The 23,522-nt window shown below is 49.7% G+C and overlaps 1 protein-coding gene across 1 annotated transcript in view; it reads right to left on the reverse strand.

Annotated features, from left to right (window-relative positions):
* Positions 1 to 15,984: 15,984 nt before the first annotated feature.
* The window catches only part of NEURL4 (neuralized E3 ubiquitin protein ligase 4), a 34,325-nt gene continuing 26,787 nt past the window's right edge, over positions 15,985 to 23,522 (reverse strand). The window contains 2 exon segments of the mRNA XM_075204935.1: positions 15,985 to 16,675; positions 19,606 to 19,765. Coding sequence (XP_075061036.1) covers positions 16,471 to 16,675; positions 19,606 to 19,765 — 365 coding nt within the window. The 3' untranslated portion in view covers positions 15,985 to 16,470.

The raw sequence follows: 23,522 nt of genomic DNA on the forward strand, positions 1-23,522 counted from the left end.
CAAACATCCAAACTGCCTGCTGGCACTAGGTCGTGTGATCTGATAAGTATTGTCCCCTTATGACCACAGCACTGGCAGAGTCAATGTCCAATGAATAGGTAAAACTCTGGCGCATGCACAGAGGGTACAAAGGGTGTAAAAATAGGTGTATTTAAGATGTTTATTTGGCAAATATGATTATTTGGAGGATGGCACAGCAGTGCTGGTTAATGTACGACGCGCAGCAATGAAGGGGTGAAGTCACAGCGCGGTGCGCCAGGTGTCTAAGTGTACCAATATATTTTAAAATGTGTTCTTCATATTTTATTGTACACTTAATAAAATAAATGTGTCTTGGTCACCCTGGTGGTCCAGTGAGGAACAGGGGCTTCGCCGGTGGTCTGCAGCCGTTCTGGATCCCGTACATGACCAAAGTGCCTGGTGGTACCCCTATCTCTGAGGGTTACTGTACAGTGGCTGCTGGAGGGTCTGACTAAGGCGATGAAGAGCCGGCTGAGAGACCCAGCAACAAAGATTTACACAGGAGAACACAGTGCTCTGGACCAGAGGTTGGAATGATGATGGAGCCACAATAATTTCCCACCATGGACTCACTGGCACCAGGGGAGGAGAGGTGGCTGTGACCCCCTCTCCCTGGCAGCTCATTGATGGGGGGCTGGGGGAGCACACACCCCATCACTGGCACCAGGGGAGGAGAGGTGGCTGTGACCCCCTCTCCCTGGCAGCTCATTGATGGGGGGCTGGGGGAGCACACACCCCATCACTGGCAGCTCATTGATGGGGGCAGGGGGAGCACACACCCCGTCACTGGCAGCTCATTGATGGGGGGCTGGGGGAGCACACGCCCCATCACTGGCAGCTCATTGATGGGGGGCTGGGGGAGCACACACCCCATCACTGGCACCAGGGGAGGAGAGGTGGCTGTGACCCCCTCTCCCTGGCAGCTCATTGATGGGGGGCTGGGGGAGCACACACCCCATCACTGGCACCAGGGGAGGAGAGGTGGCTGTGACCCCCTCTCCCTGGCAGCTCATTGATGGGGGGCTGGGGGAGCACACACCCCATCACTGGCACCAGGGGAGGAGAAGTGGCTGTGACCCCCTCTCCCTGGCAGCTCATTGATGGGGGGCTGGGGGAGCACACACCCCATCACTGGCAGCTCATTGATGGGGGCAGGGGGAGCACACACCCCGTCACTGGCAGCTCATTGATGGGGGGCTGGGGGAGCACACACCCCATCACTGGCACCAGGGGAGGAGAGGTGGCTGTGACCCCCTCTCCCTGGCAGCTCATTGATGGGGGGCTGGGGGAGCACACACCCCGTCACTGGCAGCTCATTGATGGGGGGCTGGGGTGGCACACGCCCCATCACTGGCACCAGGGGAGGAGAGGTGGCTGTGACCCCCTCTCCCTGGCAGCTCATTGATGGGGGGCGGGGGGAGCACACACCCCATCACTGGCAGCTCATTGATGGGGGGCGGGGGGAGCACACGCCCCATCACTGGCAGCTCATTGATGGGAGGCTGGGGGAGCACACACCCCATCACTGGCAGCTCATTGATGGGAGGCTGGGGGAGCACACACCCCGTCACTGGCAGCTCATTGATGGGAGGCTGGGGGAGCACACACCCCATCACTGGCAGCTCATTGATGGGAGGCGGGGGGGGGCACGCACCCCGTCACTGGCAGCTCATTGATGGGGGGCTGGGGGAGCACACACCCCGTCACTGGCAGCTCATTGATGGGGGGCTGGGGGAGCACACACCCCATCACTGGCAGCTCATTGATGGGAGGCGGGGGGAGCACACGCCCCATCACTGGCAGCTCATTGATGGGGGGCTGGGGGAGCACACGCCCCATCACTGGCAGCTCATTGATGGGAGGCGGGGGGAGCACACACCCCATCACTGGCAGCTCATTGATGGGAGGCGGGGGGAGCACACACCCCATCACTGGCAGCTCATTGATGGGAGGCGGGGGGAGCACACGCCCCATCACTGGCAGCTCATTGATGGGGGGCTGGGGGAGCACACACCCCATCACTGGCACCAGGGGAGAAGAGGAGGCTGTGACCCCCTCTCCCTGGCAGCTCATTGATGGGAGGCGGGGGGAGCACACGCCCCATCACTGGCAGCTCATTGATGGGGGGCTGGGGGAGCACACACCCCATCACTGGCACCAGGGGAGAAGAGGAGGCTGTGACCCCCTCTCCCTGGCAGCTCATTGATGGGGGGCGGGGGGAGCACACACCCCGTCACTGGCAGCTCATTGATGGGGGGCTGGGGGAGCACACACCCCGTCACTGGCAGCTCATTGATGGGGGGGGGCACGCACCCCGTCACTGGCAGCTCATTGATGGGGGGCGGGGGGAGCACACACCCCGTCACTGGCAGCTCATTGATGGGGGGCAGGGGGAGCACACGCCCCATCACTGGCAGCTCATTGATGGGGGGCTGGGGGAGCACACACCCCATCACTGGCAGCTCATTGATGGGGGGCTGGGGGAGCACACACCCCGTCACTGGCAGCTCATTGATGGTGGGGGCACGCACCCCGTCACTGGCAGCTCATTGATGGGGGGCTGGGGGAGCACACACCCCGTCACTGGCAGCTCATTGATGGGGGGCTGGGGGAGCACACACCCCGTCACTGGCAGCTCATTGATGGGGGGCTGGGGGAGCACACGCCCCATCACTGGCACCAGGGGAGGAGAGGTGGCTGTGACCCCCTCTCCCTGGCAGCTCATTGATGGGGGGCTGGGGGAGCACACACCCCGTCACTGGCAGCTCATTGATGGGGGGCTGGGGGAGCACACGCCCCATCACTGGCAGCTCATTGATGGGAGGCGGGGGGGAGCACACACCCCATCACTGGCAGCTCATTGATGGGAGGCTGGGGGAGCACACACCCCATCACTGGCAGCTCATTGATGGGAGGCGGGGGGAGCACACGCCCCATCACTGGCAGCTCATTGATGGGAGGCTGGGGGAGCACACACCCCATCACTGGCAGCTCATTGATGGGAGGCTGGGGGAGCACACACCCCGTCACTGGCAGCTCATTGATGGGGGGCTGGGGGAGCACACACCCCATCACTGGCAGCTCATTGATGGGAGGCGGGGGGAGCACACACCCCATCACTGGCAGCTCATTGATGGGGGGCTGGGGGAGCACACGCCCCATCACTGGCAGCTCATTGATGGGAGGCGGGGGGAGCACACACCCCATCACTGGCAGCTCATTGATGGGAGGCGGGGGGAGCACACACCCCGTCACTGGCAGCTCATTGATGGGGGGCTGGGGGAGCACACGCCCCATCACTGGCAGCTCATTGATGGGGGGCTGGGGGAGCACACACCCCATCACTGGCAGCTCATTGATGGGGGGCGGGGGGAGCACACGCCCCATCACTGGCAGCTCATTGATGGGGGGCTGGGGGAGCACACACCCCATCACTGGCAGCTCATTGATGGGGGGCTGGGGGAGCACACACCCCATCACTGGCAGCTCATTGATGGGGGCAGGGGGAGCACACACCCCGTCACTGGCAGCTCATTGATGGGGGGCTGGGGGAGCACACACCCCGTCACTGGCACCAGGGGAGAAGAGGAGGCTGTGACCCCCTCTCCCTGGCAGCTCATTGATGGGGGGCTGGGGGAGCACACACCTCGTCACTGGCAGCTCATTGATGGGGGCAGGGGGAGCACACACCCCATCACTGGCAGCTCATTGATGGGGGGCTGGGGGAGCACACACCCCGTCACTGGCAGCTCATTAATGGGAGGATGGGGGAGGGGGAGCACATGCCCCCTGTCACTGGCAGCTCATTAATGGGAGGACGGGGGAGGGGGAGCACATGCCCCCTGTTGCTGGCAGCTCATTGATGGGGGGATGGGGGTGGGGGAGCACACACCCCCTGTCGCTGGCAGCTCATTAATGGGGGGCGGGGGAGCATACGCCCCCTGTCGCTGGCAGCTCATTGATGGGGGAGGGGAGGGCACACGCCCCCTGTCGCTGGCAGCTCATTGATGGGGGGACGGGGGTGGGGGAGCACACGCCCCCTGTCGCTGGCAGCTCATTAATGGGGGGCGGGGGAGCAAACGCTCCCTGTCGCTGGCAGCTCATTGATGGGGGAGGGCACACGCCCCCTGTCGCTGGCAGCTCATTGATGGGGGGACATGGGTGGGGGAGCACACGCCCCCTGTCGCTGGCAGCTCATTGATGTGGGGACGGGGGTGGGGGAGCACACGCCCCCTGTCGCTGACAGCTCATTAGCATGGGGGTGGGGGAGCACACACCCCCTGTCGCTGGCAGCTCATTAGCGGGGGGGTGGGGGAGCACACGCCCCCTGTCGCTGGCAGCTCATTAGCAAGGGGGTTGGGGGAGCACACGCCCCCTGTCGCTGGCAGCTCATTAGCGGGGGGTGGGGGAGCACACGCCCCCTGTCACTGGCAGCTCATTAGTGGGGGAGTGGGGGAGCACACGCCCCCTGTCGCTGGCAGCTCATTAGCGGGGGGGTTGGGGGAGCACACGCCCCCTGTCGCTGGCAGCTCATTAGCGGGGGGGGGGGGTGGGGGAGCACACGCCCCCTGTCGCTGGCAGCTATGTTACAGGTGTAAAACCCTCTAGGCAGATGTACAAGCTTCATGAATCAGCCTGGATTGGTTAAAGGGGCAGGAGGCTGGATTACCGCCTAACAGGTTATATGTATAAAGGAGCTGTACTGTGCATATAAAGTGTGTATTGTATCTGTACTTCTGAGGTGACCATCAGTGCCGCAGAGGAAGGTGTAGCAGCACTTGTAAGGGCTACTTTTGAGCAAATAAAGACCTTTCTGTTTGTAAGACCCTGTCTGACAGCTATTACCTGCTGTACCCTGTGACCTACAGATAAGAGCTAACACTCTAATCCATTCCCCGGTTGTCCTGTGTTGTAAACTGTGGCTGCAATGATTGTGAAATGGAACAGAGTATCTTTAGGAAGTAGTCTGCTACATAGCACTCTACTACGTTTGCAGTATTAGCAGCTAGTCTGACTCACAGCAACCACAAGTACAATGGTTAAGTACTCACTGATGTCAGCAGGAACGTCAGTATATTCCCTCGGCACATGCAGCACCTAGTGGCAGATTAGGGATTCACCTCGGTGTCTGGCTCCCACTCTCAGTACCAGACTACTTCAGTGTCTCCTGCTGTTTGTATTCAGAATCCTCCTCTAACCATCTTCTCATGACCCCCATGTAACCAGGTTATATACTAAGGGGCATATTTATGAAAGCACGGTAGTGCACTTACTGTGAAATTAAGCTTCCTGGGTGTTCTCCGGATATTTATGAAAGGTGCATCGCAGCAGATAGGAGCAGGGAAGATATCATGGATATCTGCTGCTTTGCACTCCTCTTCATTTTTGGGAGCAGTCACCATTCTACGGTATGGTGACTGCTCCCAGCTCAAATCTAACAAGTTCCGAAAAAACAAGCTGGCGTACATTATCAGAATTGAAGAAATCCAATGCTGTCAGCTCTGCTCCGAAGAGCAGAGCTGGACAGCGCATGTGTGGAGGGATCACATGATCCCTCCCTGTCACTCAGCGCTCTCTCTCTGCAACGATAGTTATAGAGACAGAGCGGGGATCTGTGTGCGCATGTCCAGTTCTTGGAACTGCACATGCGCAATTGAAGAATGAAAAGAACGAGGAGAAGATCCGGAGACAGCGCTTCCGAAGAGGGGGGTAAGTATGATTTTTTTTATCACTGAAACAGCAGTTTTTCGGAACTGCTGTTTCTGTGCAGGGCTGTACATAAATGTGAGAAATAGTTCAATCCTTATCATTGCGATAAGGATTGAAAACTACTTTTCACTTTATGTGAATATTGATAAATGTGCCCCTCAGTTGCCATCGTATCATTCATCTTTGATGGTGAATGGATTTCTGTCTGATTGGGCACTGAACTTGTGGCTATATCTTCAGTCTGCTGGCTACCCGAAGTTTCCAGCCACTTGGGAATCTTAATTGCAGGCTCACTTTTTGAATATAATATCTGTGACAGCCTCCTACCCTGCAGTGCTGATCAAAGAAGCCGTCAGGAAGAACCAGCCAGCAGCAAAGCAGCGCTGAGGCAGTCATTCCATCCAGCCAGATGTAAGTGGTTCCAGGTGAAGGAGTCTGATGGTGGCAGTGACTATTCTCCTACAGCTAATGCACAGTCGCAGTCAGGGAGTGTCTGGTGTCCAAGGAGTAGTCAGTAATGATGGGGAATCACAGAGGAAACCACAAGTTCACCGTAGAGACCAAGAGGACAGGGTGGCAGAGTAATCACACAAGCGCCCGACATATTAAATTGCTGCATATGTCACTAAACAGAGTGGGGGAGACATCTAATATTCTGCCCATGACTGTATCCAAAGTGGTTCATGGTCCATTCAGTAGATATGTTTGTGCATAATGAGACAATTGTATAAAGAGACATGTATAAATATTGTGATTTATGCACCTTCTAAGCATCAGAACATATAGGTGGTTTCCAATGCCTGCAGACCAGTCCTATCCAGCGAGACTGCCCAAGGAGCTGAGGTCCTTTCTCAGGGGCTGGCTTAAGACCTGCAGCGGTGTCATTCGATATCCAATCACTGAAGAGTTTTAGTATGGAGAGAAACCGAGGTGGATTAAATGGCTTTAAAAGTGGATATTTCTGCGAATATTGGAAGAGGATCCCCCCCCCCCAAAACACGTGGGGCAACTTGCAACCACTGTAGGTGGGCGACAAAAAAAGTACTTAGGGACTCATGGACATCAATTTCCTTGGTGCGCCCTCACATCAGTTGGAAGACATCCCATGGATAGGGGAAGTAGGGCTTTTCAGTGCTTTGCCCATTGCGGAGCTTTTGGAGCAGCAGTAGTGCACACATCCATAGATGATGGGCATATAGCAGACCCTTATGGATGTTTTAGGTCACTAACCAGGGAAACCACTTCATACCAACCGTTACAATCTCCAGACAACAGGACTCTGACTAGCTTAATGTCACCTGTTGCACACCTACATCAACTCGGAAAGGCGGGAGTGAGAGCGATCTGTGCAGCAGCTCCTTTGCATACAGTGAAGTCCTGCAGGAACCGACAGGTTTCCTCCCCATTCAAGTTGCTATACATGCGGAGGGTGAGAGGGCCTTTGGAAACAGTCCAAGAAAGCTTGGAAGGAAAATCCAGCTCCCATGATGTCCACATGTTAGGAGTATGTAAAACAGTTAAGAGAACTACTGAGGAAATGAATGAAGATAATTCACTCTAATCTCTGGGTAACTCAAGTCAGACAGAAGTGAGGACATGACAGATGTACTCAAGTAAGGGAACTGCAGGTAGGGCAAAAAGTACTACTACTAGTCTCCACCCATACAGGCAGTCTGGGTCATGCCCTGCACAATCAGTCAGCAGCATGGGGAAGATGACAACATTGTATCACTTCACATGGTGTGTATGAGACTGAGACTCTACCATATTAACTGGGTAAAAGCTTACCTAGATAGAGAGGCATAGGCTCCTGTCGTATGTTTGCCTCCAGTGGAGATAAGACAGGACTGGATCAAGTGCAGATAGTGCTTTAACTGACCAAATGGGGGAGGTCCTGGAGAGACAGCCGGGACCCATTTGGTAACCCATCATGTTGACACTGGGGAGTCTAAGCCCAGTAGGCATCCAGCGTACTGGGTGGCCTCTGAGGAGCTCAAGATGATTAAAAAAAAAAACAGGTAAAGAAGATCCTAGGTCATTGTTCCTTCCAGGGGCTCCAGGGAAACCAGTGCGGTACTAGTCCCGAAAAAGACTGTAACACACTGTTCTATGTAGTCTACCACCGTTTATACAAGATTACGGTGACTATTGCATATTCAATGACCAGCTGGGGCTGTCAGAAAACGAAATAAAAAAAACAAAAAACTCTTAATAATCAAAATGACGTTCTAACAAACCTAATGCAGTCGTGGCTTGGAGAGGAAATAAAACCCACTATTCCTGCAGTTAGAATGAACTCTGGGACACATATAGCCAGGGGCAGAACTAGAACTTTGGGAGCTACATAGCAAAATTTGAGTTTCTAGGGAGGGACACAGGTGCAGTAAAACAAAGTGGAATTTTAAGCAAAGTGCAAGTTGAATTTGCGGCCACCTACGCCGAGAGAAGCAGATCGGGGTGCCAGCAATCAGTAGCCTACATATACACCAGCCCGCTGTTTCCAAGTTGTCTTGTGGGTAATGGACCCCTAGTTCAGGTATACAGGACACCTGCTCCTCTGACACTGCTCCTAGCACTGGGGCTCATGTCAACCCCCCTGAATTGGGGAGTAGAGCTGGGGTAATAAGTAAATGTGTATTTGTTAGGATTCCTAGTACATTCAGGAAACAGCAACAGAAGTATAATAAAGCAAATGTCTTTATTCAGGCAGAATAAATAAACAAGGATTCAGTACGTGGGATATGCAGCTTTCCAGGTTGCATAATAATTCAAATCCACAGATACGAACAGGTGAGAACAATGGCAGAAAAAGTCCACAGAGCAACAGGTTCCAAGTAATAACTGATACAGATAACTAGCAGGGACAAGTATTAGGAGTTACCCCAGTGCAGAAGCAGTGGCGGGCTGGGCCAGGGAGGCTTCGGTCCCCCGGGCCGCTCCGTCTTACCCCTGTTGTGACCGCCCCCCACCCCCCGTGATTGCAATTTTTTTTTTAATATTTACCTGCGGCCGCATCACAATACAAACGATGTGGCCGCGACAGTGCACAGGCGGCCACATCACATGACAGGCGATGTGGCCACGTCCTAATGACGCGGCCGCATCACCTGTGCACCCCCAGGCTGACATTCGCCAGCACGCACCTGTCCAGGAGGCACGAGGCTGTCCAGGGAAGCAGACAAACGTGAATCCAGTGATCAAGCAGAGATCAGGTTAAGCAGAATCCAAAAGCTGGGCAGAAGTCGGGTCACAAGCGAAATAGCATAGTCCAGTAATGAAGTCGTGGTCGGGGCAACAGGCAAGCAAGCAGGATCCAGGAATCAGGCAGAGGGTCACAACAGGAGACCAACAGCAGAAGCACAAACACTGAAACAGGGCAGAACCAGCAGCAGCCAGGAATTAAAGACGAACTGAGCACAGGTTGAGGCAGGTATTAGAAGCTGAGACACAGGTGCAGTTCTAATTAGGCAAGGAGGTTAACCCCTACAGGCATGGTGCAAAGCTCAGGAGCAGAACAGCAGCACCTCTGGTGGATTAAAGGTACTGCTGCCACATACAAAACATAGGCAGAGTCGAAACAGTAATAAAATTATTATTTTACAATGTGATATTACTAATTCCGGCATGCCCTGGAAACCATTGATTGCTTGGGTCTGCTGGCACTTGAGAACTATAAGTGCCAGCATACCATGGCTGCAACAGCATACTGGGACCAGTAGTTCCACATAGTAAAGTAACCACACTGACATTGTGTAAAAATATTCTGTTAGAAATAAACACCCATTCCCTTATTGCCCTCCTATTTCATAGGAGACTTTCCATCTTTGTTTCCGAAGTAATCGATCATTAATCAAGTTGATGATGATAACTGGTGGAAATACACGTGTAAGATCTAAATTTTTCATCCCAAATTTACAGGTATGTTCAGAATGCAAAATTACGCTCTGCTCTAAATGAGGACCTATGTGGGCCCCCTCTCTTTCCTCCCCACATGCTGTGGGAAACATCTATTTAGATGTATACATGATGAATTAAAGGGACTGGTGGCATCAGAAACCTCCTCTGCAGGGTGCTCTGTACAGTGCCTGGAAGAGCCTGTGCCATTTGGCTTTGAGTTGTGAATCATAGGGCAGCAGTATTGGAGGACCTTCCAGTAATGTTGATCAGGTTCTGTTGTACACTGAAGGTGCACCGTGTCCTGGAAGTACGAGGAGGCAAAGCACCACAGCCAAGCTGAGTAAGTTTGGGCTTTCATTAATTCTGGCCAGCTCTCCAAACCTCCTAGAGCCAAATTAGGCTTGGGGTGGTGCCAGACCCCAGAAACTAAGCTCTGGAAGTCAGTCTTGGTGGGGCATCTAAAGAGAACATACTACAAGCTCAGACTCAGTGCCTCCAGGCCACTTGCAAGCTCCTTCATGGGCACATATAACAAGAGAAGGAGAGTTATAGCAGTTTTGACACCACTGACAGTCCCTTTTTAGTGTGCTTTGAGGAGACCTTGCAAAAGATGATTACACCTGTTTTAGGAACCTCTGTATAGAGGGCATTGGTGGTGAGGGGAGGTTCAGGATCCTCAAAGCTTCATCTGGGGGTCTTCCCTGTAAGTTGTTTGCAGTCATTATTTATTAGAAGGGTAAGGTAGTTTCCCTGATTTTCTCATTGGGTCTTTGTAATGTCCTTTAACATTTCCGCATGGTGATAAGTGCAAAGCCTTGAAAAATTAAGAATCCACAAACAGTAAATTTTCTCTGCTCCTGCAACCCAGGAAAGGTCTCTCTTTAGTCTTGTAAAGTCTGAGAACCACATGTCAAGGTAACGCAGAGTTCTGAGGGCTAGGACACAGGGTTCTGGTCAGTTGGGAGGAGTAAATGGTTTCAGGTATGTTCTTAATCCAGAGGTTGGTCCACCTGGCTCTTTGACCATGCCCTCCTGCTTGTCTTTGAGGTATTGATGTCCTGATTGAAGGACTTCATGGTTTCCATGACCACCTGTTGCTACTGCACCATCTCCTTGGGTTCTACAGAATCAGTTCTAGCTCCATCTCAACCACTTCTGCAACAGGCTTCTGTAATTTAAATTACTAGGCTACTTCTCATGATTCTTCTTCAAATTCTGAATCCATTCTGCTACAGGGAGTCAGTTGGACAAGGCTACAGTAGTGATTTCTTTTTAAAATCTTAAAATTCTTAGAGAGCCCCTGACTTCTTACCCTCTGTCATTTAGCGACATAAAGTAATAGAGACACTAGAGAAATCTTGTCATTGTTTATTCAAAGATAACTCATTTTGTTTAATTAGATTTAAAATCTTGAAATCTGGAGAAAATGTACTGGAGGGCAAATAGATCTTCATCATGTTGTACATCCCCACACTGTCGGGGGTGTGTGACGAGTTGAGGATTGCAGTAGAAGAAAAACAGAAGTTATTTAGATCTCAGAGAGGCTATTACTGGTCTTGAGAGAGTCCATATAAATTCCTGAGTATCCTCTACGCTTAAATCATTGGAGCAGGTTACTTCAGGTCTATCGAGCTTCTGATGTTGCTTGTAATATACAATAACAATATCTAACCTGGCATCAGATGATCAAGTTGCCAAGAATAATTCAGGCCCATTTTAGAGTTTTTAAGGAGCAATTGTACTGAGAATTGAAAGCTGTGCCCATGAGATACCAGACAGTTATTTTGGAATCACAGATTACCGATTATGGATTGTATTTAAATCTCATTTAAGATAACCCATTGTTCTGTGCTCCCAGAGCCATTCCTCAATGCTAAACATTAATATGTAATATTGCTGTGTAGAAAACTCTACTGTTTGCTAGAGAAGAGATCTGCCCTCATGACGATTCAGGGGAGATATGAACTGCACATGAGCAGAAAGTCCTTGTCCATTGGCCCAGCCAAATCTAGCCCTAATTGGTTGGCTCGGTGCAGTCTACGCCCTCTCCCAGATTGGCCACCCTGAAGGTCTTCACTGGTGATCTAGCGTTGACACTTGCTTCCTGATGCAATATAACTTGCTGGTTATTATTAGAGTGGGAAACAGGGATAATATGCTGCAGAGGGATATGCAGGATGTTATTTTCTTCAAGATTTTAGGATGATGCTAAATACAAAATAAAGTTAGAAACAAAAGTGTAGGTAAATTAACTCAACGTTCTATACAAAACAATACAGCGACTTTTACCAAACCGGTTCTACCCAGTGTCTCATGTCTGCACCTCGTTCATCAACCTCGTTGTGGCCGGATCACTTTAGAAGTAACATATTGCATTAATGTATTTCTACTATATATAGATGTATATTACTAAATGTCCTAAAACCTACGTCCTCTTGTGCAGAATATCCTGTAAGCTATAGGACTGAGACTCATCATTATATATAGTGGAGGAAATAGCTGACAATGTAGAGTTTATGGAGGTAGACAACCGAAATCGCAGTAAATGATCGTCACATTACTCTATTAGTACACACTGCACAGCCAATCAGCTGCTGGTGTCGCCATCATCTCTTTAGACCAGGTCTCGTCCTCAGCATATCTGGGGATGCGTCCAAGTGATGTCCCACCTCCAGGGTGCGTCCAAGTGATGTCCCACCTCCAGGGTGCGTCCAAGTGATGTCCCACCTCCAGGGTGCGTCCAAGTGATGTCCGACCTCCAGGGTGCGTCCAAGTGATGTCCCACCTCCAGGGTGCGTCCAAGTGATGTCACACCTCCAGGGTGCGTCCAAGTGATCACACCTCCAGGATACATACTACACTTACCTGCCGTTACTGTGCTCTACTACTGAACTCTCTAACCATAAGGGGGCCACAAATCTAGAGGTATGGACGCAGTTTAGTACATGTCCCCGCTGTAAGCAAAACTTTCTACATCAACATCATTCTTCCTGTCGCCTGACTACACCTCATCATGGTACATAATTACATCACATCATCACGTTACCCGATTACATCTAATCATCATTGTGGTCGGGTCCCACTCACCTCCCAGATGGCTGTCGCAGCAGTGAATGGGTTAATATCGGATGCTGCTGTACTAAATGGGTTAAACCCCAGCGCAACAGGATGTATTCAAGGGAATGTTAATTAATTTAAATGTATATATTTAATGTATGGACACTGTGGTGCTAGTTAGTCACTGGTGTGCAGTGCCGAAAGGAAAGGAAACCCCCATGCTGATTGAGCCTTTTTATCTGACGGTGAACAACACATATTTTAAGCCTGAATATACAGAAGGGACTCTTTACCTTTGTATCCTGTGTATCCAGCCATGTTAAAAATACAGGGGAATTATCTGAATAATGCAACAGCAAGTAATTTGGGAAATCATAGATCGATGTAAATTTTGCTAAGTGTAAATTATGTTAAATCCAAGTTTAGAGAATATTGCATCCTGATGCTAAACATCAAATGTAATATCTAAGAGGTTGTTGCGCCAGATATGGGCAGGGGGCTGGATACCCCCTACCAACATGTGTGTCAGACAGTATATAAAGAGCTGTATTTTGTATTTCAACTGTTTTTATACCATCTGTACTTTTGGAGTATCACTAGTACCTTTAATTAGTGTGTAATGCTCCTTATAATTATAAGTGTAACTACTCTGCCTGTTCCTTGTATGTAGCCGCAGTACCTCAAATCCACCAGAGGTGCTGCTGTTCTGTTCCTGAACTTTATACCATGTCTGTAGGAGTTAATCCCCTTGCCTGATTAGAACTGCACCTGTCCCACAACTTGAAATACCTGCCTCAAGCTGTGCTCTGTGCAGTTCATCTTTAATCCCTGGCTGCTGCTGGTTACGTCCTGTTCCAGTGTTTGTGCTTCTGCTGTTGATCTCCCGTTGTAACCCTCTGCCTGATTCCTGGACCCTGCTTGTTTGTCTGTTTCCCCGACCACAGGTTGATTACTGGACCATGCTTTTTCGCTTGTGACCCTGACCTCTGTCCGCCTATTGGATTCTGCTTAACCTGATCTCTGCTTGATCACTGGACTCCGTTTGTCTGCTTCCCTGGACGGCCTTGTGCCTCCTGGACTGGGGTAACTCATTATACTTGTCCCTGCTATTTATCTCTATCAGTCATTACTTGGAACCTGTTGCTCTGTGAACTTTTTCTGCCATTGATCTCACCTGTTCATATCTGTGGATTTGAGTTATACCTGTTTATACTGCATCCTGGAAATCTGCATATCCCAAGTACTGAATCCTTGTTTATGTACTTTGCCTGAATAAAGACATTTGCTTTATTATACTTCTGTTGCTGCTTCCTGAAAGCACTAGGAATCATAACAATAAGGGCCCTTTCTGAGCAAAAAACATCAGTGCTTCAGGATCCTGCTTTGATGCCTACTTACCTGCTGTAATTCCTGTGACCTACAGATTAGATCAATCTAATCCATTATTCGGCTGTTCTGGGGGATTGGTACCAAGCGTCTAATAACAACGCTCTGCCCGCTACCCAGCAGCTCTGACCACTGTGATAGGCCACGGGGTGAGGGGGGGGACTATCCACAACAACCCTGATCTGGAAGAAGAGGTCAGGGGTACCAGCTCAGGTGCAGTACACTAGCAGCGAGAGATACCCAGAAGGAAGCTGTTCCAGGTGCCAGAGCTTGGTAGTGGCAGCATTGCAACCCCTATAGCATTTAGAGGGGCACATCTGGGATAAAAAATAAAGAAAAAAAGGTGACCGTGGCAATGCAAAGCCCAACCTATGAAAAGGTGGCATAGGAGGGTGATCCAGTCACAATCCTGTTACCCAATTACACCACTTCATACGTCATGTTTATGTCACCTGACGTAATTTAGAACACGGTCCGATATAGTAGAACCTGCAAAGTGTTCTCTCCTCCTGTCTTCACCACTGTTAACCCTGCTCTCCAGCTACTTAGCCCTCCTCCTTGAGGACCCTCTTTCCCGCATCCCCTCTCGCTCCCTCCTCTCCCCTCTAGGGGTCTCCCTGTCATCCGTGCCTTTCCTCTTGGACTCCGTCGTTGGCGGACCTTCCCCTCTCCCCTCCTCCGCCCCTCTAGCGGTGCTTTGAGCTCACTGAGTTACTGTGATTATTGTTTACTGTACTGTGCTGTCTCACCTCGTATTGTAATCTCGTTTGTCCCTGTACGGCGCTACGGACACCTAGTGACGCCCTATGAATAAAAATTAATAATAATAATAATAATAATAAAAAGTGTGGCAAACAGTGCCATAGGAGAGGGGTCATGTTGTGCCCAGCTCTCTGATGAATTTCAGGAAGTTCGAGACGTGGCAGAGAGAAGTTCAGCAAACAGTGGCTAGGAGTTGTGGTGTGTCACACTCTAATAACCGCTAGTGTCATATTACAAGACGGGAACCAGCTCTGATGATGGAGGAGGAGCAGATGATGGACAGCACGCCGATGTCTTCGAGGAAGCCCGCCTTTATAAATTAGAGACGTGGCAGTCAGGAGTTCAGCAAACAGTGGCTGGGAGTTGCACTTCACTACCCTATTACCAGGAGGGAGCATTCCTGGATAGAAGTCTGGTTTGAACACCAGTAAGAAATGTTTTGCCTAACTTCTAACTGATCCCTAAACCAGCCATATCTCCCTCCCCTGTTAAAAAACGTGTGGAGTTGACTGGATATTCTTGCATGTTTCATATAGTTCAATAATTATAATAATATAATATTGGTTAGTTTCCTAAAAACAAAGAGGATTAAGTGTATTATTCGATCTCTTTTTAGAGTTTTATTCCTCTGGCTAAAGCTAATGTTAGACATTGTCTGTCTTACAAATACTAGAACCTCTTTATTTGTCTGACAATATGGTGTCTCTAACAGCAAATAGGAAGAAAGAGACTGGTAAATATAAAATGTGTGACACATATATGGTCTATAAATAATGGCGATTATGACAATGAATAGGTAACAGTCCAGGTAAAGGGGAACCGATGCGAAAACCTAACACTTAAACCGTGTCTCCTGGGGGACATCATAACTTCTCTCACACTACCACAATCAGTAGCCACAGAGCACCCAGGCTTCCGTACCTCCATGGCCCTTACTGCCCCGCTAGTACTGCCCCAGCATTTGGGAAAAGGTGACTCCAGGCTTTCTCCAATCACTGCCAGATATGCACTTTTATAGACAAATAAATCAGAGGGTGCAAGAGGGGCCACAATTCCACTGGTCATTACTCTCTTCACGCCCAATAGCATAGGGCACCAGCAACATTAGGGGGCCAGTAACTTACATGGAGAAGACAGATCAGACAAAGGTCCTTAAGATATAGAAAAGGTTCATTCACAGGTAAAACCCAATGTTTCTCTTGCTCTGAAGCTTCCAATACTGCTATTACATCCAAAATATACACATTCTGTACAAGAAATTCATGTATTAAAAAAAAAATAAACTCAATGTACAAATCAAGAGAAGAGAACAGCAGCTTAAATAAAAGGCCTGGCGAGGGGCAGACTCTCAGAGACAAGGTCCCCGTTCACATTTCATGCCGCCCCACCAGATTCTTCATCCTTCCAATAAATTAATGGGAGTAGGGGAATGTAAACAACCGTGGGAAGGACAAATGCGAAGACACAAAATGTAGTTATTAGGGTACATAGCAAGAAAAGTTGGAGACAACGAGGGGGGGGGGGGGGGGGGAGAGGGCAAAGCGTGTAACAGATCACCCCCATTTGTGGCACAGATATGCTCAGTCCTCTCTCTCCTCTCGGTGATGTCTGTGGACCTAAAGGATCAGTTTATAAAGTTCACTCCACACGCACCAGAAGACCCCTCAAGATAGTAGCCCCTTTTTCCTTGGTCAACCACTCCATCTCAGAGCTGGGAATTCTGGGATCCAAAAAATCAGAGGGTCCTGCTGATGGTGGGCCCATCTTGTAGGATCCTGGGCGTACACACACTTGAAGAGCCACTTGCGCTCCAAACATACGTTGAGTACGAGGGTCTCTGAACCTGAAATAAAGGTGAGAGTCTTATTAGAAGCTGGAATGCAGCATTTACTCTGACAGACGTCCTGTGCCACCACCCAGCGACCGATCTACTCCCACAGACGTCCTGTCCCACCACCCAGCGACCGATCTACTCCCACAGACGTCCTTGTCCCACCACCCAGCGACCGATCTACTCCCACAGACGTCCTGTCCCACCACCCAGCGACCGATCTACTCCCACAGACGTCCTGTCCCACCACCCAGCGACCGATCTACTCCCACAGACGTCCTGTCCCACCACCCAGCGACCGATCTACTCCCACAGACGTCCTGTCCCACCACCCAGCGACCGATCTACTCCCACAGACGTCCTGTCCCACCACCCAGCGACCGATCTACTCCCACAGACGTTCTGTCCCACCACCCAGCGACCGATCTACTCCCACAGACGTCCTTGTCCCACCACCCAGCGACAGATCTACTCCCACAGACGTCCTTGTCCCACCACCCAGCGACCGATCTACTCCCACAGACGTCCTGTCCCACCACCCAGCAACCGATCTACTCCCACAGACGTCCTGTCCCACCACCCAGCGACCGATCTACTCCCACAGACGTCCTTGTCCCACCACCCAGCGACCGATCTACTCCCACAGACGTCCTGTCCCACCACCCAGCGACCGAACTACTCCCACAGACGTCCTTGTCCCACCACCCAGCGACCGATCTACTCCCACAGACGTCCTTGTCCCACCACCCAGGGACTGAGTAGTAGTTGGAGCACAGCATTTACTTTGAGACATGAGAACATTGTATATTTAGTATTTCTGCATAATCTCTTATCTTTAACAGTGAAGCCTGATGCCTCAATGTACACGCAGTGGACACTCAATCAGTTACACCTTTCTAGATCTAGTTAACATGACGCAGCTCCTGTAGAAGTGTTAGCTGCACATTCCACCATATCCCAAAGGGGATCTCTTGAAAGGAGATCTGGTGACTGTGGAGGCCATTGGGGTACACTGACCTCATTGTCATGTTCATAGAACCAGCTTAAAATGACATCTGCTTTGTGACAAGGGGCATTATCCTGCTGGAAGTAGCTGTGATATCACCTTAACCAGTCTGTCCCTCATTTCTCACAAAACGTGGAGTATAACATGTACTTTTATAGCCCTGTTAATGTTCCCCAGCTCACCAGAGTGCAAACGCTTTGTCAAATTACATGTGGATAAGGGGACATTGTAGCCATGCCTAAATAGTGACTTTCACTATAAGTTACTCATTGTAAAAATGTATATTGCTTATTGTATATTGTTTATATTGCAGTGATGCGGTTATACATTGTTCTTAAATTGAAGCCAGGTGGGTTATGGGTAAGGATCAGATGGGGAAGGCCAATTATTACTCATTGTCTTCCACAGGACTGGCCCAGACATTGTGGCAGGGACACAGCAGGGGAGCCACTGTGGAAAGCAGGCTCATCTCCAGTCCAGCACCCATCAATGGTTAAGAAGGAGAGATCCAGGGGTTTATCCAGGGATGGGAAAACACTGAGAAAATTTCACCCTGGATATAAGGATTCACTCTAGGGGGGGAGGGGTGCTATGTCTGAGGATGGACTCCTGGAAGGTGTAGGACTGACTGGTGTTGAGTTTCTGTTCTCTACTAGCAGACCCGGTGATTATCAATATCCTGTATCATGGGAAGACGAACTCCAGCGCTGAGGTCTAGGCTTCTGCTGGTACATCTGCAGCTCAGATGAATCCCATGGACAGATAATGTACTGAACATGCCTGCCATTTATTTACTGTTTGTCTATAGTATTCTAATGTTGTTTTTATTACAATAAATATATAATTGTACTTTCTAACTGCATTTGCCTGAGTGACTATAGGAACCATAGAAGGTACTGGGTAGGCTGCCATGACATAGTAAGGCAAACCTGAGTGGCCAGCCAGCGTGAAGTGGGTAGAATTGGGCTAGATAAACCAGTTGTCCTCACAGTAGCCATTAAAAGGTGACTATAACAATAAAGGGATGCACATGGTCAGCAGGAATACTTAGGTAAGCCATGGCATTTAAATGATGCTTAACTAGTATTAAGGTTCCCACACGTCCCAGCCTGTACTATTGACACAGGCAGGATGGATCCATCCTTCCCACCGGTGTGCTCCTCAAATGCTGTAAGCCATCTACTGCAGACCACTGGTGTGCTCCTCAGATGCTGCTAGTAATCTACTGCAGACCACTGGTGTGCTCCTCAGATGCTGTAAGCAATCTACTGCAGACCACTGGTGTGCTCCTCAGATGCTGTAAGCAATCTACTGCAGACCACTGGTGTGCTCCTCAGATGCTGTAAGCCAGGCCTGTCCAACCTGCGGCCCCCCAGATGTTGTGAAACTACAAGTCCCAGCATGCCCTTCCAGCTATCAACAGGTTGTCTACTGGCAAAGCATGCTGGGGCTTGTAGTTTCACAACATCTATAGGGCCGCAGGTTGGACAGGCCTGCTGTAAGCCATCTACTGCAGACCACTGGTGTCATACATGGTTATGTCAGTTACTGTCACCTTCATCCAGTCTGACCAGTCTCTTCGGACACCGCTCAGTGGGTGGTTTATGTCTTGTGCACCATTATCTGTAAATTCTACAGACTGTTGTGCATGGAAATCCCAAAGGATCAGCAGTTTCTGAGATACTCAAACCACCGCGTCTGGCTCCAACAATCACTCCCCCGTCAGTCAGGTAGATCACATTTCTTCCCCATTCTAGAGGTTGCTCTGAACAACAATTGAACCTATTGACCATATCTACAGCTGCCATTTATTCAGTGCCATAAAGAGAAAGGCATAAGCCAGACATCACATTCAGAGCATCTATAAAATCTCTTCCAAATCATAAAGCTGTTCGGAGGTTACTGTCAATGACTGGAAAGTGACAAATATACTCACTGCACTTTGGGGCAGAAATCCAGCAGACCAGCGTATCGCAGCGTTGGCGACAGCACCGCACTCTGCGTCTCTCGGCTCTGCAGAACATTTGGTTCAGATGTCGGAAAGCCATTCTGTGGATCGGTCTTCACCGGCACGGATGTGAGAATACAAGAGGAGCCTGGGAAACACAGAGAATGGGGTTACCACATGTAAAAAACAGAAGTATCTGAGCATTAAACTGATTTGACCTGGCAAATTAACAAGGGAGCTAACTAGGCCTACATCCAAGTGAGAAGTAAAAGTATAGTCCAGCTTAGAATAGCAGTAGTGTGAAAAAGCGTAGAATGTATAGTCTCTGGCTTATATATTATCTAGTCTTCTGAATGTCATAAAAACCTAAAAAAAACTAAACTGAGGAGAGACATCACTAGTCCTAACCTTCTGCACCACAAGATCAAGCTCCCTCGATGAGCGAGATGCACATTAATAAGAACAGGAAGCACTCCATTAATACTCGGACACAGACGTCCATACAGGCGTCTAGCCTACACTCAGGAGTGGGTCCGCACTGGTAGCCTCCCCTGGTGACACCTACAGGTTAACCCCACACATTACACTGACCGATAGGGACAGTGGAAAAATGACATTTTATATATATCCCATTATAAATGGATCATTTGTGTATAACTTCCATATAAAACACAACTAGAGCCAGTCAAACTCAAAAGATCAGCAAGTGTAAATCATTACTGTAAACCTTCACCACTAGGAGGCAGTATAACTAAATAACGAAACTTTAACCTGACTCTTCTCCTCTGAGCTCTAGATACCCCAACTCTAGGAAGTAGCCGTCTGTTCCCATTAGGAAAGCCAGGATGTGCGTCTTAAATGGCAGCAATGGAGCCGTTGAAAAGGGAGAATGAGATGGAAACCAGGTGGATCTTACTACACCCACAATAAGAGTCTCCAAGAAAAGGCTTTTACAAAATCTGAGAGACTCCTCCTGTCTATCTCCGTTCTGTTATTAAGATAATGGTGTTTCTGCAGCTGAATACTTGGTTCCATTGTCATGTGATGTAAATACTAACAGCCAATCAGTTCTAAATCTGATCTGTCCAGAAAAGGAGAACCGGGATCCCTGCTTGAAGATAAATAAAGTTTAGGGGAAGTAGACACCAGTAGAAACCAGCATCTCCGCGCTTGTCTAATCTGCGTGTGTCCCTTGCCCACCACTGCATCTCGACATATGAAAGAGGTTTTAGCTCCAGTACCTCAGGAACTGTGATTGAGGAGGTCTCATGGCAATGTGATCGTCTATATTGCCCAGAACACCAGGCAATTGTCAGCTGACAATCTGGGTTACAATAGGAATTGAACAGTGGATGAAATGAGTTTCTGTACTTTTACTTGTGGAAGATATACTCCTCCGGGGAAAGATGACGGATTGTATCAGCGGAATATCTGAAGAACCTGAATGCACGTCTGTGCCCCCTGAAGAGCCTGTTAATATGTTGGTTCCAGGAGAAGGGCTATTTACGTCTACCATAGATGGGACCACATGGCAAGGCTCGAAATAGAAAACGCTGTAGATTTACAGAAAATATTCATAAATATTATTGGCAAAAACAGTGAATGGGGTATTATCATCTTATTATATCATACTGGTAGGAATAGTATCCCCAGAACTGCTGATGTGGGGAACTGGAGCAATGTCAGGATCAGGATTTGTTTTCATACCCGGGTATGACAGAGGACCTCCTGCACCAGTGCTGGACAGTGTCTGATAAGCTAGTAGAAGCCAAGGCTGGTTTGGGTATAAGTCCCAGTGACAGAGGACTTCCTGCACCAGTGCTGGACAGTGTCTGATAAGCTAGTAGAAGCCAAGGCTGGTTCGGGTATAAGTCCCAGTGACAGAGGACCTCCTGCACCAGTGCTGGACAGTGTCTGATAAGCTGCCAGAAGCCATGGCTGGTTCAGGTATAAGTCCCAGTGACAGAGGACCACCTGCACCAGTGCTGGACAGTGTCTGATAAGCTAGTAGAAGCCAAGGCTGGTTTGGGTATAAGTCCCAGTGACAGAGGACCTCCTGTACCAGTGCTGGACAGTGTCTGATAAGCTAGTAGAAGCCATGGCTGGTTCAGGTATAAGTCCCAGTGACAGAGGACCTCCTGCATCAGTGCTGGACAGTGTCTGATAAGCTAGTAGAAGCCAAGGCTGGTTCGGGTATAAGTCCCAGTGACAGAGCACCTCCTGCACCAGTGCTGGACAGTGTCTGATAAGCTGGCAGAAGCCATGGCTGGTTCAGGTATAAGTCCCAGTGACAGAGGACCACCTGCACCAGTGCTGGACAGTGTCTGATAAGCTAGTAGAAGCCAAGGCTGGTTTGGGTATAAGTCCCAGTGACAGAGGACCTCCTGTACCAGTGCTGGACAGTGTCTGATAAGCTAGTAGAAGCCAAGGCTGGTTTGGGTATAAGTCCTAGTGACAGAGGACCTCCTGTACCAGTGCTGGACAGTGTCTGATAAGCTGGCGTAAGCCAAGGCTGGTTCAGGTATAAGTCCCAGTGACAGAGGACCTCCTGCACCAGTGCTGGACAGTGTCTGATAAGCTGGCGTAAGCCAAGGCTGGTTCAGGTATAAGTCCCAGTGACAGAGCACCTCCTGCACCAGTGCTGGACAGTGTCTGATAAACTGACAGAAGCCAAGGCTGGTTCGGGTATAAGTCCCAGTGACAGAGCACCTCCTGCACCAGTGCTGGACAGTGTCTGATAAACTGACAGAAGCCAAGGCTGGTTCGGGTATAAGTCCCAGTGACAGAGCACCTCCTGCACCAGTGCTGGACAGTGTCTGATAAACTGACAGAAGCCAAGGCTGGTTCAGGTATAAGTCCCAGTGACAGAGCACCTCCTGCACCAGTGCTGGACAGTGTCTGATAAACTGACAGAAGCCAAGGCTGGTTCAGGTATAAGTCCCAGTGACAGAGGACCTCCTGTACCAGTGCTGGACAGTGTCTGATAAGCTAGTAGAAGCCAAGGCTGGTTCGGGTATAAGTCCCAGTGACAGAGCACCTCCTGCACCAGTGCTGGACAGTGTCTGATAAACTGACAGAAGCCAAGGCTGGTTCAGGTATAAGTCCCAGTGACAGAGCACCTCCTGCACCAGTGCTGGACAGTGTCTGATAAACTGACAGAAGCCAAGGCTGGTTCAGGTATAAGTCCCAGTGACAGAGCACCTCCTGCACCAGTGCTGGACAGTGTCTGATAAGCTGGCGTAAGCCAAGGCTGGTTCAGGTATAAGTCCCAGTGACAGAGGACCTCCTGCACCAGTGCTGGACAGTGTCTGATAAACTGACAGAAGCCATGGCTGGTTCAGGTATAAGTCCCAGTGACAGAGGACCTCCTGCACCAGTGCTGGACAGTGTCTGATAAGCTGGCGGAAGCCATGGCTGGTTCGGGTATAAGTCCCAGTGACAGAGGACCTCCTGCACCAGTGCTGGACAGTGTCTGATAAGCTGGCGGAAGGTATTGATAAAAGGCTCTAACAAATGACAGGGAGGATTCCACTATACCTGGCACTGGAAATATGTGGTAAAACTGGTGACGATGCGGGGTGCTACTGGACTGAGGGCTTTTTTTTCATCACCTGTTTTGCACGGTTTACTGTACTTTTTAATCCTTGGCCCAGTATAAGTATATACATGAGCATTGGTGTATTATGTGTATTATTATTTCATGTTATTAGGTACATTTTGCCATTGCTATTACCTGCAGTATTGTATGTATTAGAAATATAAAGAATATTGTCATATTGTGTGAAAGTAACAGGACCGCAGAAGCCATATTGCATGACAGGATGGAAAGCTGTGTTAGCTAAGGCAGTTACCATTTGTCTCAATTGTCCATTGTTATGAGCTGTGGCGTAGACCTGGGGTGTTAG

The sequence above is a fragment of the Mixophyes fleayi genome, chromosome 4 (assembly GCF_038048845.1).
Source record: "Mixophyes fleayi isolate aMixFle1 chromosome 4, aMixFle1.hap1, whole genome shotgun sequence".
Taxonomy (NCBI): Eukaryota; Metazoa; Chordata; class Amphibia; order Anura; family Limnodynastidae; genus Mixophyes; species Mixophyes fleayi.